The 18,520-nt window shown below is 34.7% G+C and overlaps 2 protein-coding genes and 1 long non-coding RNA gene across 5 annotated transcripts; 1 reads left to right on the top strand and 2 right to left on the bottom strand.

The window, feature by feature from the left end:
- Positions 1-1,963: 1,963 nt before the first annotated feature.
- LOC130749007 (E3 ubiquitin-protein ligase PUB23-like) lies at positions 1,964-3,527 on the top strand. The gene has a single exon (XM_057602268.1). It carries the CDS (start codon positions 2,222-2,224, stop codon positions 3,440-3,442), a length of 1,221 nt encoding a protein of 406 aa, XP_057458251.1. The 5' UTR covers positions 1,964-2,221; the 3' UTR covers positions 3,443-3,527.
- Positions 3,528-3,981: 454 nt separating this feature from the next.
- LOC130749008 (uncharacterized) lies at positions 3,982-6,921 on the bottom strand. Its single transcript, XR_009022819.1, has 2 exons — positions 6,760-6,921; positions 3,982-4,500 (listed from the first exon to the last, which is right to left on the bottom strand). It is a non-coding gene; the product is annotated as an uncharacterized LOC130749008 (long non-coding RNA).
- A 5,334-nt stretch (positions 6,922-12,255) lies between these two features.
- Positions 12,256-18,220, bottom strand: LOC130748552 (BEL1-like homeodomain protein 1). 3 transcript variants are annotated; one of them, XM_057601777.1, is made up of 5 exons: positions 18,118-18,220; positions 16,659-17,557; positions 14,693-15,066; positions 14,344-14,404; positions 12,256-13,639 (listed from the first exon to the last, which is right to left on the bottom strand). In XM_057601777.1, exons 2-5 carry the CDS (start codon positions 17,388-17,390, stop codon positions 12,848-12,850), a joined length of 1,959 nt encoding a protein of 652 aa, XP_057457760.1. In that variant the 5' UTR covers positions 17,391-17,557; positions 18,118-18,220; the 3' UTR covers positions 12,256-12,847. The 3 variants fall into 3 exon arrangements, with proteins under 3 accessions (XP_057457760.1, XP_057457759.1, XP_057457758.1); XM_057601776.1 differs by having other exon boundaries at positions 17,866-18,170; XM_057601775.1 differs by lacking the exon at positions 18,118-18,220 and having other exon boundaries at positions 16,659-17,805.
- Positions 18,221-18,520: the final 300 nt, after the last annotated feature.

The raw sequence follows: 18,520 nt of genomic DNA, 5'->3' as shown, positions 1-18,520 counted from the left end.
AATAACATAAGAAAACTTGAGAAAATATTTTTACTACTATATAATAGGTCAAAAAACACATTTGAAAGTATTTTCTTCAAATAATACACGCATGCGATACATTTAATAGTAAATATTTTATAGAGACATTTATTTAATTTTTAAAATATTTTTCTAGAGTGTTCATTAATAAATTTTGATCTAGACTATTATTTAATTTAAATTATTAATATTTTCTACATATAAATATATTTACTAATTTTTCCCTCAATTTATGATTGATAGCTAATATTCTAACTATTGTTAAAAGCTACTTAATAAATTATTTTTTTATAAGAAACTGAAAAGTTGACAATTAATAGTTAATAAAGTTAATAACATAAAATATTCATCAATAATTTATTATTATCATTATTAAGATAAATCACAAATAAATTTAAAATTATTTTTAAAATAACACGCAACTACATTATAGTTAATTTAAACAACATACAAAATCATTTCATATTTAAAAGTAAATTTCAAAATATATATTTACAAAAAACATTCAACCATTAACTAATTTCAATATCTAACATGTTTATTTTGTTTAAAAGATATTACTTTGTGCTATTTTATCTTTTTTTTTCAACCTTAGGTTGATAATTAATTGAAATGAAAATGGAAATAAAAATTAATTTATCTTGCCAGTAATGTAGAACTCAAGTCAAATATTATGTTATATTTATATATAGCTTATTAACATGATATCTAACTTCAGTATTTAATTTGTTATTTATAAGTAAAATGTAGTAATAAGTTTTATTGGTTAATTTTTAAAATTCATCAACTTATGATTAGTAATTAAAATTAAAATTATTATTTTAATTTTAACATATAAGAATTTTATTTTTTTTCAATTAGTTATAAATATAAAAGTTATTTTTACTATATATTTTTATTAATGTAAAGGTAGTCAATTTAAATTATTATCATTAAAAAAATTTCCTCAAGTTATAATTAATAATTAAAATTTAATCAATATTAAAAATTATTTTAAAATATGAGAAATTGAAAAGTTTAACAATTATTTATTAATATAATAAATAATAAAGTAGATGTTGTTTTTTTTAGTTTTGTATTTAATTATTTAATGTATTTAATGCAAAGGTAAACTAATCAATGCAAAAGTTCAAGTGTGCTTTACATATATATATATATATAGATAGCAAAACTCAAAAGTGCGGTAACATTTAGGAACGCGGGTGACGTAACGGTAACTGCTATAAAGAGTAAAATAAGAAGAAGAAATTCCCAGCTCCCAACGCGTTATAATCAAGTTTCTGGGTACACAAAGAGATAATGCATTAATGGACGCAGCCAAGAAAAGCGTGAGAAGAAACTCAACGCATTCAATAATGGCAATTGGCAAAATGCATGAGCCCCATCAGAATTTGTCGGTAACAGCCATGCATCCATTAAGGTCTACGCACACATAAAATCATAAAATACTCCTCATCACAATAACATCAACTACATTTGCATCCTACATACGTGGAAGTCAAAATCACCCTTTTCTTTGTCAATTTGCAACGCCGACGGACGTTAACTCCCATTGAGAGTTTACTTTTTGGGTTTCAGAAGATAATCGCTATACTATTGACAATCAATGAGACTTTATCTCATTAACGCTCATACATTATATTAAGTGAATATGTTTTTGCTACCAAATCATTCTCTATAAACACCACTCAAGTATTAAACTCTAAATGTTTAAGTAGCTCAATTATTTACCAATTGTATTATTATTGTTGGTAATTCCCTTCATAAATGAAACCTTATTATAATTACTTCATTATATAACTCATCATCAATTATTATAATGTATAGTTATAAATCAACCCCATACCGAAGCTAAAGTCACTAATAACGTGCTTTTTCTCCTTACGAAGCCTTGGAAGTTGGAATTGAAAGGCCCTAATTAATTCACCATCTTCAACTCTCTCAATTTCCGTGTGTTGACTTTATCGTTCAGAACAACAACTTGTATAAAAATTTGCACTCTCCTCCACCACAAATCTCATGACACTACTAAATGTGCCTCAAACAGCTACACAATTTTGAACAAAATTTGAGTATTCTACTATTCTCATCCTCATTCAACTCTCTAGCTAGCTAGTACTAAAGCCTTTTCCATTCCCTATATTCTTTCTCATTCTTCCTCTGAGATAATCATTCGAACATCATCAAAATCTGATTTTTGATGGCTGAAATTGAAGTTCCTCCCCATTTTCTCTGCCCCATTTCCCTGCAACTCATGAGGGACCCTGTCACGGTTTGCACAGGAATAACCTACGACAGAGAAGACATTGAGAAATGGCTATTTTCATGCAAGAACAAGACATGCCCTGTTACAAAACAATCTCTTTTAGACACTGATCTCACTCCAAACCACACTCTGCGACGTTTGATACAAGGTTGGTGCACCCTCAATGCCTCATTTGGAGTTGAGCGCATTCCAACTCCAAAGCCTCCCATTGACAGAACCCACATTGTCAAACTCATCTCTGAAGCAAAGAGGTTCCCAGAGAAGCAAATCAAATGCCTCAGAAGGCTTCGCTCCATTGCTTCTGATGGTGAAAGGAATAAGAAATGCTTGGAATCTGCAGGAGCAGTGGAGTTTTTGGCTTCAACCATGAAGAGCATCCAAATCCAGCAAGATTCCCCTGTTTCCCCTGTTTGGGGTGAAGCAGCTATTGAAGTTCTGTTTCATCTAAACCCTTCTGAATCCCATCTGAAGAATCTGATCCACAACGAGGGAATTCAATTTATTGAGTCTTTGTTTCATGTTTTGAGGCTTGGGAACTACCAATCTCGAGCTTATGCAACTATGCTGATGAAATCAGCATTTGAGGTAGCTGATCCAGTCCAATTGATCAGTGTAAAATCAGAGCTTTTTCAGGAAATACTGAGAGTGCTGCGTGATCAGATCTCAAATCAGGCTTCAAAGGCTGCATTGAAGCTCATTGTGGAGCTCTGTCCATGGGGAAGAAACAGGATCAAAGCAGTTGAAGGTGGAGCAGTTTCATCTCTCATTGAGATCCTTCTTGATGTCCCAGAAAGAAGAGCTTGTGAGCTTGTTCTGATAGCTTTGGATCAGCTTTGTGGTTGTGCAGAAGGGAGAGCAGAGTTATTGAAACATGGTGCAGGAGTGGCCATTGTGTCCAAGAAAATTCTGAGGGTTTCTCATGCAGCAAGTGATAGAGGGGTTAGAATTTTGGCCTCAATTTGTAAGCACTCTGCAAATTCTAGAGTGCTTCATGAAATGTTGCAGGTTGGGGCTGTGTCCAAGTTGTGTTTGGTGCTTCAAGTTGATAGCAGTTTCAAGACAAAGGAGAGGGCCAAGGAGGTGCTCAAATTGCACTCTACTGTTTGGAGGAATTCCCCATGTGTTCCTGTGCCTTTGCTATCACTCTATCCATGATCTAATTAGGTTATGATTCATGATTTTTTGTATAAGTGACTGTTCTCAGAGATTTTTGGAATTATACAAATGATTTTCATAGTTATATGGGAAAAGGTTCTTATTATCACTTTTTTTTTTTGTAAACCATCATACTCATCTGAATCTGAACTATAATACTAGCTTCTTCGAGCTAGTAACCACATATTCGATCACTAAGTGGGTATGGTCGGCCTATGAAGAATGTTACTCACCATGATGTAATTCGATCGCTTTATAAGAAATCAGATAGTTCATAGGTGCAACCTTCACAAGCAGTACATTATTTTGGAATTTGTCCAATAATTCAGGATCAAGTTGATGCATTCCTCACCCTATTATGCACAAGCTAATGGGCAAGCCGAGGAAACTAATAAAGTTATCATTGACTTGATAAGAAATAACATTGATGATAAGCTAAGAATTTGGTATGAAATGTTGCCTCAAGCCTTGGGTATACGGAATTCCACAAACAATGCTACAAATAATACATTTGATGAAGGGTGATAGAAAATGACATGTTAATAAAAAATTCTCCACATATTAATCAAAATGGAACTATTTTTGTTTACATGTTACAAATATCTAGCAAGTGACACTTGTAAAATACTAGTACATTCTTACATATGGAGTTCCTTTAGCATCACTTAAGAGGAGTGAAGAAAGAGCATCCAGAGGCTCGCTAAAAATCATCAAATCTCCCGTAGTATTTGCACCTAACTTTGCCATATAGTCGGCACATTGGTTGCTTTCTCGACAAGTGTGGAAGAATGAAGTAGACCAAGCCCTTGAGATCAATTCTTTGATACAAAAGATAATGTGAGCATATTTATGAGATTGATATGTTGGACTCAGGATTATAGATAATGCTTCCGTGCAATCTGATCTGCAACTAACATCTTCAGCACCAATCTCCCAAGCTACTCTCAATCCATGCAATATAGCCAATAGTTCGACTTCTAGGCTGTCAGCAAAGTCAATATGTCGGCTATATCCAATCATCCATTTGCCTTCGTGATTTCGGATAAGGCCCCCAAAACCTGCTCGACCGGGATTCCCATAAGAACTTCCATCAACATTGAGGGCCACTAGGGATGGCAATGGGTAGGGTTTGGGTAGGGTACTATAGTACCCATCCCCATATCCGTATTTTAAAAACATACCCGTACCCGTCCCCATACCCGTGTGGGTAACAACTTCAGTGCCCATCCCCGTACCCTATGGGTACATATATGCTCGTACCCGTACCCAATACCCGCAATTTACTTAAATAAAATATAATTTTCCGTATTTGCATTTTTCAATAAAAAAGAACATGATTGCTATTATAAAATGGAAACACATTAATTAAAAATACAAAACATCATCCAAATACATTAAGTATAAATTCAACACCTTAAACTCAAAATATAACATAATATAACGTATGTATGAGAAAGAAATAGTGTATGAGAAAGAAACGGCCTGATGATGATGAAATAGGGTTTGTATCTGAAGTTGAAAAGAATTAGTGGCAGGTTGAAAATGTATGATCTTAGGTTGGTAATTTCCAATAAGTTTCTTGGTAATTACTAATCAATTAAAACTATTTTTGTTTTCATTTCTAGGCTATGATTATATCAACCAAAAGTCAGATTTATTTATATTTTTTTCCTATCATAATCTCATAGTAGTTAAGATTTTCAGTTTCTAACCAAATTTAAATTTAAGATATACTTTTAATTTACCAGTTTCTAATATTTTATTTCTTTTATAATAAAATCTGAAATGTCAACACTCCACAAGTTTAAATAAAATTTTAAAGGTATTGTTTTTTTTTAAACAAAAGTTTAAATTTATAGAGAAAGGTTTACGTATATAGGTTTTATTAATATATATATATATATTATATATGTATATTATATATGTATATAATGTGTGCGGGTATGGGGCGGGGTGGGTACCATAGTACCCTTACCCGCACCCGTACCCACTAAATTTTGCGGGTAATTACCCATACCCAACCCCATACTCATATAGCGGGTTTTTACCCTACCCATCGTGGGTATTTTTTGCGGGTACCCACTAGGTCTCGGACCCATTGCCATCCCTAAGGGCCACCTGGGGTGGGTGAGGACGGGGCCAAGAAACCAACTATTCATAAAAGTAAAGATGAAAGATATATTAGAACAAACAAATTAAACACATATTCAAGAGAAATAAGAAATAAAAATATCAAAAAAGAATTTCAACAATTTAAGAATACAAAAAAATATAACAAGTGTTAAATATAAACAAAGTTCTTATCGTGATAAAAGAATTAAACAATATAAATAGTCATTATAAATGTAAAAAAAAAGTCACTATATATAAAAAGTGAAAAAAATTATTTTGATAATCATATATTTTGTCAAACTTAACCATGTGAATTACCAAAAAAAAAAAAAACTTAACCATGTGATTTATTTAAAAAAATAAAACCATGTGCTTAATTAAAAATAACGTAACTTCAAAAAGAAAAGTTAGAAATGTCAGAATAATCTTTTTTCTTTTTCAAATAAATTAAAGAAATTTTATTCAAAATTTAAACTTGAGAAAAACCATCTCAAGAAAGGGATAAAAATGAGCAACTTTGAAGTAACTAGCTAATACAAGCCACAAACTTCCTCCCCTTCCCCTATATCAATTAACCTGGAACCAACTGGAACAATCTCAATAACCTCCAAAAAATTTTGTTTAAAATATCCTATGAACCCAATTCTAGTTCCAGCATATTTAATTTCTATGTGTCCCCACACTTATATAGAACCAAAATAAAATATGCAATAACCTCAGCCAGAACACAAGGCAACTCTGCCTTCATTGCAAGATGTGCGAACATATTATTTATCCTTTTTTTTTTGGAAGACATTTACCATTTTCTTTTAGTAACACCCAATATATATCAATATTATTATCTAAGAAATCATGTCATACTCAGCCCACGCTGAGACAAATATTCATAGATTCTTTGCAGGTTGCTAATTCTACAATTGTTTTAGTTTCAGAATAACAAAAAATGCAAGAAAAACAAAAACGAATAGTTCAAATTAAAGCCAACAAGAAACTTCTATTCCTCTAATTATGTCCAAGAACACAATTTTTAGATATACCCGAAAAAGAAATACAAATTTCTAGGAAAAAAAGCTTTACAAAATTAAATTGTAAAGCTTTTCAAGATTTCTTATGTTACGAGCACAGACAATATGGAAATTCGCTATGAATACAATAAAATTTAACTCTACCAACAAGGAAAGAAAAAGTAAAAAGAAAAAACTAACCATATTGTTTGAAGGGTAGCAGTGTAGCACCACTAAGAATGATGGGGGCTTGCAGAATGGATCGACAATTGAATGATCAATAGAGGAGTGAACGCAGATAAAAATTAGGTTGACTACTATCAATGATTATTGAGGAGTGATGAAAATGACTTACAATTAGAGACTAATATTTATAGGAAATGTCTAATAAAATGTGGGGATATGAAATCTATATATATATATATATATATATATATATATATATATATATATATATATATATTTTACCGTTAATTAAGGAGAGAATGCGGGCTTTATTTTACGCGTTTTTGTTTGTCAGTTTGTTTAGTTTATTTAGTAAGATATTTAATTTTGGATAGAGTAACTACCAATTACAAAAGATCATACTGTCAAAAAAATTACAAAAGATCATTTAACTGTCAAAATAATGGATTAAAGATCTAAACTATAAAAATAATGAATTTGGATCCCCTCAATCCCTCATCTATTTTAATGAAATCTGAACTTTTGATAGATATATTGAGAGAAAATATTAAAACTATAAGAGCATATTTTGCGTGAAGATAAGATTTTAAATCAATTTTTTTTAAAAAAAAAAAAGATTTTGAATCACTGAAATTATTTACGGTTACTAATGAGGCCTAGCTTATCCAACTTTACCGATCTAGGTTCAATTAATTAAAAAATAACTTCCATTTTCTTTCTTCTTCCATTTTGATCCCTAGCTCCCTATTAACCCAATTTTGTCAAAGGCAGGTTTATCGACATCAACCTTATTAAAAGGATAGTTTCTCGACGATTGTCGAAATCTGGTTAAAAGTCTACAGGAAAACCATGCAAAATGCTAAGTTAAAATGGCAAACCGATAGCCGTATATTTCGACAAGATCAGTGCATAAAGCAGTTACAAAGTAGTGGGTAGTTACCAACACGTGCTTTTGTCCACGATACAAGGAGCGGTTAAGAAAGGGAGTGCCTTTGCCCACGATGTCAGATCCCCACGTTGTAAACAAGCGGTTATAGAAGGTGTGCAAGAGGCTTCCAGAACAAGCAATAGATCGTGGGTGTGGCGCCAAACATTCAAAATCCACTAACCCACTCGTCATAGGAAAAAACTGCCAAGGACGTGTGTAGCGATGGAGTGCTATAAATAGGAGAAGATTAGTCAGAAAAAAGGGTTTCCAACTCAACTCCAAAAAACTCATTAAAAAGCTCACATGTTCGCATCAAAGAGACTTCAAGAGCCTAACGTGATCATGAAGGAGTATGTTGCAGAACCAACCATTTACAATTTCTGCATTTAATGCTTTCAAACTTGTTGTTTTGTTCATTTGAATTCCTGTCGATTTTCTTCATTTGATGTAATTTTCAGTTTTCGACTTTCTTTGTGTACTTTGCCTTTTGTTTAATGAAATTCAGTTTCGAGTACTCTTGAATACTTGTTTTAAGTTACAAACTCAACCTTTGACACTTGTTTATCGAAAATCACGTTCCACACATAACACTTTGGCAAGACGTTTTCCCAAAAGAAACCCTTAATCTTAAACTTTTTCCAGTTGAATTTGAAGAATGTTTGTTTACCAAATATCACCGTAAACACTCCCCAAGTTTTTTTTAATGCGCAACCTGATTTTTTTACGTTGATACTTATATTAGCCAAAATAAATTATATCTAATGCGCAATCTTCTTCCATTTTCGTTCGTAACTTATATTAGCCAAAATAAAATGAGAAAGAGACAATTCGAAAAAAAAAAGCTTTTTTATGTTGATACATCATATTATGTAAACCAACTTCACAGTGATAACTGGGATGCTGACGAGTTGGGTTTCACTGATTTGTTCAATGACATCCTCCCACCATGCCATGGAACACTCTCATGGGAAACTTTTAAAGATTCGCTTAATATACTATATTAGAAATTATGAGGTTTATACTCAACCACAAAAGTTAGCTCAAGATTTGAGGGTTGTTCTACCCTTTATAAACACTTGTTTAACCATAACCTATTCCCACCCCTACCTAGGAAAAATTAGAAAGAAAAAAATTTCTTATGTTATCAGAACCTATTCTAGATCCATTTGTTGTAAAGACCTCTCTCTCATATTTAGGCCACTCATTTTCCTGTGGTAGGCTCAGCCATAGGCCCAGCCTATTCCCATTTGCCTGTGGTAGCCTACCTAGACCCAACCTATTCCTACCCCACCTGCCATTAAAGCAGCCAGTGCTTTGGGTACATATCTTTTAATTCCCTTTATTTACTCATTTGCTTCTATAAACAATGATATTAGGGACGCACACAAATTTTTCACTGGGGCTGAAATAAAATTATTAAATACTTGGGTGGCAAGACTAAAAAAGAAAATATATAAGTGGTAGGAAAAATTAATTTTTGAGGCGGTCGTGGCGCCTGTCGGGCCAGAGATACGCCCGCGTGTCGGATTTTTTCTTCTATTAAAAAGTGGGAGGAAGAAATAAATGGGTAACACTTGTTACAGAATGCTTGTTTTGTCTGGATCGTATTGTATAATTAGTAGAATAAAATTAACCTAAGCCACAAAGTTTTTATTTGTCTAGACTATAATTTGAGGTTTAAATACATTAGATAAAACGTTTTTGTAGGCATCCATGATCATCTAGTTTGTGGCTCCTAGAACTCTCAAACAATTGGTGTTTTTCTTCGTCTTTTTCTGGTCAAATTTCATCCATTGATAGAGGGCAGAACCCAGAAAGGGCCCAAAGTTTTCTAAAACTAGAACCCCAATTAATTCTTCAAAGGCCAAAAATATAAGTCACAGACGACAAGGCCTGTTAGTTGGACGGCAAGCCTCTTCCTTTGGAACCAAAAAAAAAGTTGGACGGGAAGCACTAAAACATAAAACATAGTACAGTAATTTCACCAAAAAAAAAAATATAGTACAGTAAATATTGATATCCACCTAATGGATGTAGATAACTAGAGGGATAGGAATAGACGAGAAGTAAGTGATAAATGTGATATAGAATGTGATGTGACTGAAATAAAGATAAAGAGAAAAAAAGTGTCTAAATGTGTTTGCGCTACTTAGTGATACATGTATCAATATAAAAACATAGTATTGAAATTGAAAGTCTACATAGTCTTAGGCATTTTTGGACCTAACACTCTCTTAGACCTTCAGAACTATTTTAGGCCTCACGCTTCCAAGTTCAACAAGTGGTGTCATAGCTCAAGTGTCTCAAGACCCAATATCCCAAAAACTCCCCTAAAATAAACTTAACAAAATACAATAACAGATAAAAAAGAATGGGCTCCATAAAAAAGACTATCAATTAATATGATAAATCATGAGCCTATGAGACTCAGGTTAGGACGATGGAATACATATTCATGGGCGACCTCTGAGGTTTCGCTTGAACACAAACCTAAACAAGATCGAGTCCAACAAAATTAGTCCATTGAGGGGGAGTGTGAAAAAAACAAGTCCCGCTCTAGTGGGTTGAACACTAAAATGCTAGTTAGGGCGTTGAAAGTCCACAAAGTCTTAAGTTATTTTTGGACTACTCCACATCCCATCTATAGCTCAACACCCATGGACATTGAAAACCATTTTGAGCCCACACTTCCGAGGCCAACACATTATATATTTTTCTCTTTTAATCACACTGCTCATACAAAAAAGTTATAAATGAGATATAGTTAAGCTTAAAATGGGTGGATATAAAAGAAAAATGATATGTGAACACTAAAATAGTACATAGACATTGTGACACCTATATTTTCTCACACTCCAAATTGATTTTTTTCACATGAATGTGGTGTTTTTTTAGGTGTCTTTCCCAACATAAAATCATAAAACTTACAAACGGTGGGTGTTAGGGTGCAAGTGCACTCTAGGTCTTGCACCATGCAAGATCAAATTTAACCTATTATAACAGGTAATAGTTACCTGCTGATAAAAAATAAAAAAAATTCAAATTACAAATATACCCTTCTAAACTCTCCTAGAAAATCCAGATTACCCTTACCTCCGTCTCCTTCACCCACGCTGCCAATATAGCATCCATCTTAACAACCCCATCATGGTCCCTCTCATAATCCCCTCAATCTCACCTTCAAATTGATTCACGAACTCTTGGTTGCAAGTGGATTTCAAACCTCTTCAAAATGACACATCAAGAGTAGCAAAAGCTGCGTGTAATGTTATGTTCAACTTCTGCAACAAAATTATAAATTGAACACTGGGAGCAAACAACCTTCAATGGCATTAAAACATAACCCAGATTTTTCATCTCCTTCTCTTTCTCATCCTCTAGTCTCTTCACCTTTAACAACAGTGATCTAGAAATTTAAAAAACACATGAAAAAGAAAACTAAAATTAGATCTAAAACCTACCTAAAGTGAAACAAAAAGAAAATATTCAAAATTACAAGAGGAGAGAGATTTACAGAACCAGATATGCTTTTATTCCTTCTTCCCTTGAAACAAAGCGCAGAAACTGATCAAGAACATGAAATGCAAATGGAAAAAACGCAGAGGAGTTGCAAATCAGCTTTTCTTCCTTCTTCTTCCCTTGAAATCCCCAATTTTAAATAACCGCAAACAAAAATCCCAACCCAATACCATCACCTCTCAGACTTATAATCTCCTACCATAGCCAGATCTAGTGGTTTGCCGGAGATGGCGGCGGTCCGCTAGTAAAGTGGTTGAGAGACGCAGGAGCATCTGCTTCCAAATCAACCCTCAAAGTCCCTACTTTTTTCGATTCCTCCCTAATCTGATGGAGGAGCTTCAACGGCGCGACGATTGTTGGGTTTGAGATGAACAACGAGATGGAATGACAATGGTGGTGATGGTCTAAAGGTGCATCAGTGGCTTCGACCCAGTTCGTGGTGGCTGTTTTGGAAGAGACGCATCGAAGGAGCGATGGTTCTAGTATCCGGATCTGTGTGTTGGAGTTACTTTCTGGCTTGGTTGATGAAGTATTGGTTTAGGACCCAGGAGAAGGATCTGGTTTGGTTATGGGTTGGGTGGCTATGGGGATTGGTCCTTGTCATTGGGGTTTCTGGTTTGAAGGTTTGGGTTGTCAGGTTTAGAAAGGTTGGGTATGGTGGAAACGACAGGAAGAAAGTTGGCAGAGGGGGGGGGGGGTGTTCTGATCGGAGTGCTCTGGTGCGACAAAGGGTGGTGGCTGGCCGTGTAAGGGTGGTTGCCGAGCTTGGAGGAGATGAGAAAAGGTGACAGCACAGATGGAAGAGGAGAGGGCATTAGAGTCAAAAACAAAATTTTAATTAAGATAATGTATATATAAAAATTAAGGTTTAACAAGTTAAAGGTAAGACATCTAAATGGAATATTCAATTTGTGTGGTTGTAAAGACCTCTTGCACCGGTGCAATACCTATTGTGTATTGCACCTTATACTCCACCCTTACAAACATCCTAGTATTACCTTCATGCATCTCTTCAACAATTCCACCGTACCCTGCACGGCTGCACCTATCGATAACAGGCAAAATGGAAATGCAAATGAAACAAAAATTATACATGCCTGCCGCCTGCAGGTCCAGGAATTATTATTTTCACATATGTATAAATGGATCAAATCAAAAGAAGTAATTCAAATCCTTCTAACTATACTCAAAATAACATATACAATATACCCTCCCCAACTTTATGAATTGTATAATAAAGTAAACTGATGAAATCTTTGCAAGTATATGTTCTATACTACTTACTATATCCACCTTTACTTGTAGAGAGCTTCACCCTCCCATGCAAAGAATATCAGTAACGACTATACATTCCATAACTATTAGCATGTTTGGACCAACTTCTCTTTCTTTAGAATCAATTCTAACACCCACACTACCCGTGGAACCTTCTCCCCAAAATTGATTCCAAAAGAATTTCCAAACATGCACTTAATTGTGTATGTATAAAACAATATATATGCTTTTCTCCAACTTTTTCTTATGCAGCTAGCTAGATGTGTCTTCTTTCTTCTGTCTTCTGCTAAGTTAGTGTGTGTAGAAACACTCTGAACTGATTTGTCTTTGTCTTTCATGCAGGTTGCAGTAACAGAAATGATAATTTTCCAGTATTCATTTCTAGCCACTCAGACCACAGAAATCTGGTAATGATTGTGCAGAAAACCTCTTTCTGTTTTGAATATCAATGGTGTCATAATCTGTGCCTGTCACAACCTCATTCCCATTATTGGTACTTCCCATCTCAAGTCCCATTCCCAAATGAATGTTCTGTGAGAGAAATCCATGTTGATGAGTTGCTGAGATATTAGGGAGGTTCTCATTGTGGTGAAGTCCCAAAGTGAGAGAAACACCATTATTATTATTTCCATGGAACCGCGAAGCCAATTGCTCATGAGTGACATTGAACCTGCTCATTCCAATGTCTTCCATGGAGGAGAACAACGATCCGAAACCGCCACCGTGGTCTGTCATTAAAGCATGGTAGCCTAAATCTTTGTGGTTCCTTTCATTGCCAAACCTTATGTTGTTACCAATGCTACTTGGAGAGTTGTTCTGCATTTCAGAACTCCTTTGTATCATGTGATCAGATGATCCTACAAGTTGGAAACCAGAGTGGGATTGAAAGGGTCCTCCTCCTACTGAAGAGTTTGTTGAGATCTCGGTTGTTGGAGAAGTGTTGAAGCTTTCTTGTTTTGATGATTGGAGATTTTTTATGTGCTCAAGTTTGATTTCATCACCTGATTCTGGTGTGACATTGTTTGGTGGTGATGACCCTCGCTCCTTATTGGTTGATTGACTTGATTCTTTTGAACCATTAGCCTTTTCTTGCTCCTTGATTTCTTCCATGTACATTTCCTCAACCATTGGTTTCCACAGGCGAACTCGGGCATTGATAAACCAGTTTGATACCTGCATTCAAAACATATGAATTGAATATCACAAAGCTCTCACATTGCCCTATACATAACTGCCATTATATTGCTTCAAGTTAATTACCAAACCATGCATGTAATCTAAATTACAAGATGGAAATAAAAGAAGAAATTTCCTAATGTTGTATACATAATGCAGAAGATTTGTGATTCTTTCACACTCTACTTCTCTTCTATCTTATCAATTTTACTCACTTTTTTCCTTCCTATCTCTTTCTTCTTTTACTATCATATCATCTATCATATCTTTCATTTCTCTTTCATCTATCCTTATCTCTCGACTCTCATAAAATGTAAGTGAAATTAGTGTGAATGCATCATGATTACAACTTCAATGCTGAAAATGTTTTGTATACAATAGAATCCCAAATAAGAAAGAGTGAAAAAAGAGAGATGAGAGAAGTAATATATTTGACACAACCAGAAAGAGAAGATAAAGGGAGAAATGGGTAGGATCAATGTAATATACTAATGGGGTGTCTAAAAATCATAATTGGCATGATATATTTTGAGCTTACTTTAATGACTTTGTTTCCTGTGGATTAAACAAAATTCGGTTTACAAGTTAACTGAGTTTCTTTATAAATTAATTTCAGCCCACATAAAAACCAAATTGTAAGTAATATGTACTAAATGTTAGTAGTAAAAACATGGTTTTATTGATGAAGGATTAAAGGATACCTGGCTCCTAGCAAGTCCCGTTTGTTTAGCAAGCATAATTTTATCGGAGTCCTTTGGATAGCTGCAGGCCACAATCAGAAACTTTTTTCAGTTCATGGGAGATATGTGATATGCTATCTAGTAGCAATTAATTAACTGCGACATAAAAGCTAATGTTGTCCTTCATAACTATAACTAGAAGTAAGTGTTAGATATGTATAAAAAATGATAATCTCCATACTTAATTAACTGTTTCTATCCCAAGATTTTTTTTCTTTTCTTGAAACACGGAAATTATTTCCAGAAACTTCTCATAGAATTGATTCTAACTTCAAAATTCAAAATATGCAAAATAGAGTGTGTAGCTTACGGGTGAAGAAAATGCTCAAAGAGCCAAGCACGAAGGATAGAAACAGCTCGTTCAGGCAAGCCTCTTTGGGGCCTCCAAGCATTGGGCTGAATCATTCCCAGCTGCTGCAATGCCCGTTGTTGCCGGAGATGGTGATCGACATACCTTAGCCTCGACCCTTCGACTTTAACTCCTAAGCAATCATCTTCACCCAAGCTCTTGCTCGTCGCTTTGATTTGTGCAGAGATTGCATCTTTAAGACACCGAAATTGCTTTGAGATTGTCTTTAGGGCAAGGGCAGTGTAGGATTTTGCTGAACCAAAACCTGCTGCTTGTTCAAATGATGATATCACAACTTGCATTTGATGGTGATATTGCTTGTACCTCTGCTCTACCTGCATTTTTTCTTTTAAAATTTCAATTAGAATCGCATATATGTGATATTGTTGACATGAAATGGCATATGGTATTTTGTTAGCCAAGAAATTGTCTTTATATTCATTTCACTTCCCTCGCATCCCAATGAAAGCGATATGAATAGAATAAAGAGAAAGGAAAGATACAATTTGTTGATGTGATAGAAAAATATAGCAGGAAAGAGTAACTAGAATGGAAATGAAATAAAAAATGGATGAGAATATATCAAATCTATTTTGGTACTATAAAAACATTATGATCACTTTCAGAAGAAGAAGAAATGTGTTTACACGACAATTACACCTTCACAAAAAAAAATACGAAAAAAGCGGAGAGAAATTAAAGATATATGATTTGTTTTTGCGGTAAAAGATATATGATATATGTAATAATAAAGAAGAAATATATATAAAAAGATGGATGGAAATATGAGGAATTAAGCTAGTGTGAGTGTAAATAAATTTACAATTTATGAAATATTGTACATGTTTAAAATTCTCTTATAATTAATTTTAAAAGCTTATGTAACTAGTTTTTAGATTTAAAATTAATTTTGAAGAAAAAAATATCAAACATGTTGTAATTGGGTCTGAGAATTAATAAAATTGGACCCATAATTGTATACAGCTTATAATTTAACTAAATCTTCATTTCTTCAAGAGTAATAATTTCATTCACCATTTAAAAAAAAAATGTTTATTCACACTTCTCTTACTCTTTCATCTCACACTACTTATTTCTTTACAATTTTTATCACACTAGTTATCACATATTTTTTTTTCTTCACATATTATAAAAGAAGTGTGAAAGAAGTATTATTCTTCCTCAATCTCAGTCAATAATATGGGGCACTTCAATGCTAAAACTGTCCCAGAATGGGTCCAAACTGCAAACCCAATTATGCTCTGACACTCACCAAGAAAAAAACACTGACACTCACCAGACCAAGTTTTTCCCCCTCTTACCACGTTCCTTTTCCTGAACGGGTAATTTCAGGACAAGAGTGAGAACTGAAAACAAGAGACATTATTCCTGTCAATTTCACTGAACCCTCTTGCAGGTATCACATTCTTCATTATTCCCCTCTTCCTCCTAAAGCTGAATCACACATAATTCCTCAATTATCGAATAACCAACCCAAACTGAACAAGTGCCAAAAACATAACCTCTCCTCAATTAACTCATAATTACACTACTTTCACAAGATCAACCCAACTTATTTTCCCATAAAATCAAGGCTGCTTGCTTTCAGAAGAATTTAAAATCAATTCTGGAGTGAAATTTCAGTTAAAATTGAATATCAGTAAAAAATAAAATTGATCTAAAACAAGTAGTTCTCAATTTCAAAAGTAATTTTTGATAAAAAAGAAAATTGTATCCAAACATAAAGAAAGCTTCACACAATTAATTTTGATTTGGAGAGGATTTTCAAAAAGTGTACTTCTAAATCACCCTTAGCAAGTTTTGGATTTATAAAATATCAACTGTAGTGAACACCTGATACCTGTAATTTGTGACGGTCTGCATGTTTACAAATCATTTTTATTCTGATAAGTAAGTGAGTAATTACCTCATCGAGCATAGTAACAAGCTTGGACTTCTTCATCTGAAGCTCTTGTCTCTGCGCCGTAGTGAGTTCAGCTACAACTACATGGTTACTATTATTATGTTCTCCCCCACCACCACCACCACCACCAGATGACGATTCTCTATTCGCTTTCATCTTATCTTTGTTGTCATCTGCAAATTTCCCATCTTTGTAGATTCCCCCGCCGACGTTCACAACTTCATCTAGAAGCTCCTGCGCACCCTTCAAATACCTTGACCCCAAAACAACGCTCACCGGAGAGTTACCGGTCCCCGCCGCAGGGACGGCGTCAAGCTCGCCGGTAAACTGCCTGTAAGCTGTTTGGTCTGAGGAAAGGCTGAGGGAAAGACCCTGCAGGCTTGGCTGCCGGAAAGCGCCTCCTCCGATGCTGATGGGCTGGGTTGTTGTTGCCGCCGCGGACCGTGGCTGCTCAGTTGCTGGGCCCCACAAGTTGTAGTTCGGTGCGTGGAAGGCGGTGGTGATGTCGTGAATCACGGGGTGGTGGTTGTTGGGTGAGGGTGGTTGGAGCGGCGGCGCGTGGTGGAAAGTGGAGAGGTTGTTGGGGTGGTTGAGGAGGAGCATGTTGTGGTGGTTGTGGTGTGGGGTGTAGGTTGAGTTCATGAGGTGAAGTGTTTGTGCGTGTAAACCATCAGCAGCAGAAGCAGAAGAGGATTCATGAATTTCTGAGGTGCTGCCATGAAAGTACGTCGCCATGTACGGAAGCACACACAAGAGAGGAACTTCAATAACTCTTTATGATGATTGATTAGTACTACTTTCCTTTTCTAGGTGCTGTCTCTGATGTGTTCACTTCATCTTGATGATCTTGATAAGCCTATTTGATGATATATACACTTCCAACAAAATGGGAATTTTCTGATCTGAAAAGATAAGGGAAATTTGAGATGATTCACAAGAGTACAAAACATTCAAAAAGCAACATCAACCAGAACCACACATGGCTGACAAATAAAAGAGACTTGATTTTATTTTAACATAGAAGAAAAGAGACTTGATTATTTGATGTTGAGTTGTATCCGGATTAATATGATTGTTCATGGAATATTGATGATGGGATCAATTGAAGGAAAGTGATATATAGATAGATGAAACCACAGAATATATAGAAAACAGAGAAAAAAAACTTCAAAGAAGAAGAAAAAAATGGAAGTTAAATAAGAATTTTCACATGAGAGGATCGAGATCTATCAGGTAGAGCTCTAGCGGCTTGGGTGTGTCGGTACCAATAAATGAAGAAAACTGGTGGATATGGCTTCTTTCCCCACGGATGGAGGAAGATAAAGGCGTACTATCTAGGCAGACAAAGTGTGCATCATCGATAGCTAGCTAGCGAGGCAGGAGTACAAAAGAAAAAAGAGTAAGACTGCTTGCTTTTGCTTTCAGTTTAGAGAGATGGGGTTGGGTTAGCACTTTCACTCACTTGGGAGAGTTTAATTTCTTTCAGATTTGCTTGCTTGCTGCACCCTCTGCCTGTCGACCTCTTCCAAGTGAAAATTCTCTCTATATATAAGCTAGAATTCTCTTTATACAAGACTTGAGGAATAGTAGTCAAGGTAGTCACTTTAATATAGTTAGTACTCCTTAATTATCTAATCACAATAAAAAAGTGGATTGTGATTTGTGAAGGATATGACCTAGCTAGATATAGTGCATTAAGAAGATAAAATACCAAGGACGATCGAATAAAAAATATAATTATCCGTATTTCTTAATAAGTATAGTATTTTATTGTTGTTTTTATGTTTATCAGGATATTGACAGCTATTTGATTAATCTCTTAGAAAGCCAAAAAATCACAACAAATGGGAAGATATCTCCTAATA

This window comes from Lotus japonicus, chromosome 3 (genome assembly GCF_012489685.1).
Source record: "Lotus japonicus ecotype B-129 chromosome 3, LjGifu_v1.2".
Classification (NCBI taxonomy): domain Eukaryota; kingdom Viridiplantae; phylum Streptophyta; class Magnoliopsida; order Fabales; family Fabaceae; genus Lotus; species Lotus japonicus.
Note: the sequence above shows the minus strand (reverse complement) of the source record. Positions and strands in the feature narration are given on the sequence as shown.

What these genes read in the sequence shown, in the direction of transcription:
- LOC130748552 (XM_057601777.1), bottom strand. Translation starts at nt 17,390, where the DNA reads ATGGCGACGTACTTTCATGGCAGCACCTCAGAAATTCATGAATCCTCT. An exon ending in TTGTTACTATGCTCGATGAG is followed by an intron (nt 15,067 to 16,658) that starts GTAATTACTCAC and finishes GAAAAAATGCAG; the next exon opens with GTAGAGCAGAGGTACAAGCA. An exon ending in TTTGAGCATTTTCTTCACCC is followed by an intron (nt 14,405 to 14,692) that starts GTAAGCTACACA and finishes TGTGGCCTGCAG; the next exon opens with CTATCCAAAGGACTCCGATA.
- LOC130749007 (XM_057602268.1), top strand. Translation starts at nt 2,222, where the DNA reads ATGGCTGAAATTGAAGTTCCTCCCCATTTTCTCTGCCCCATTTCCCTG.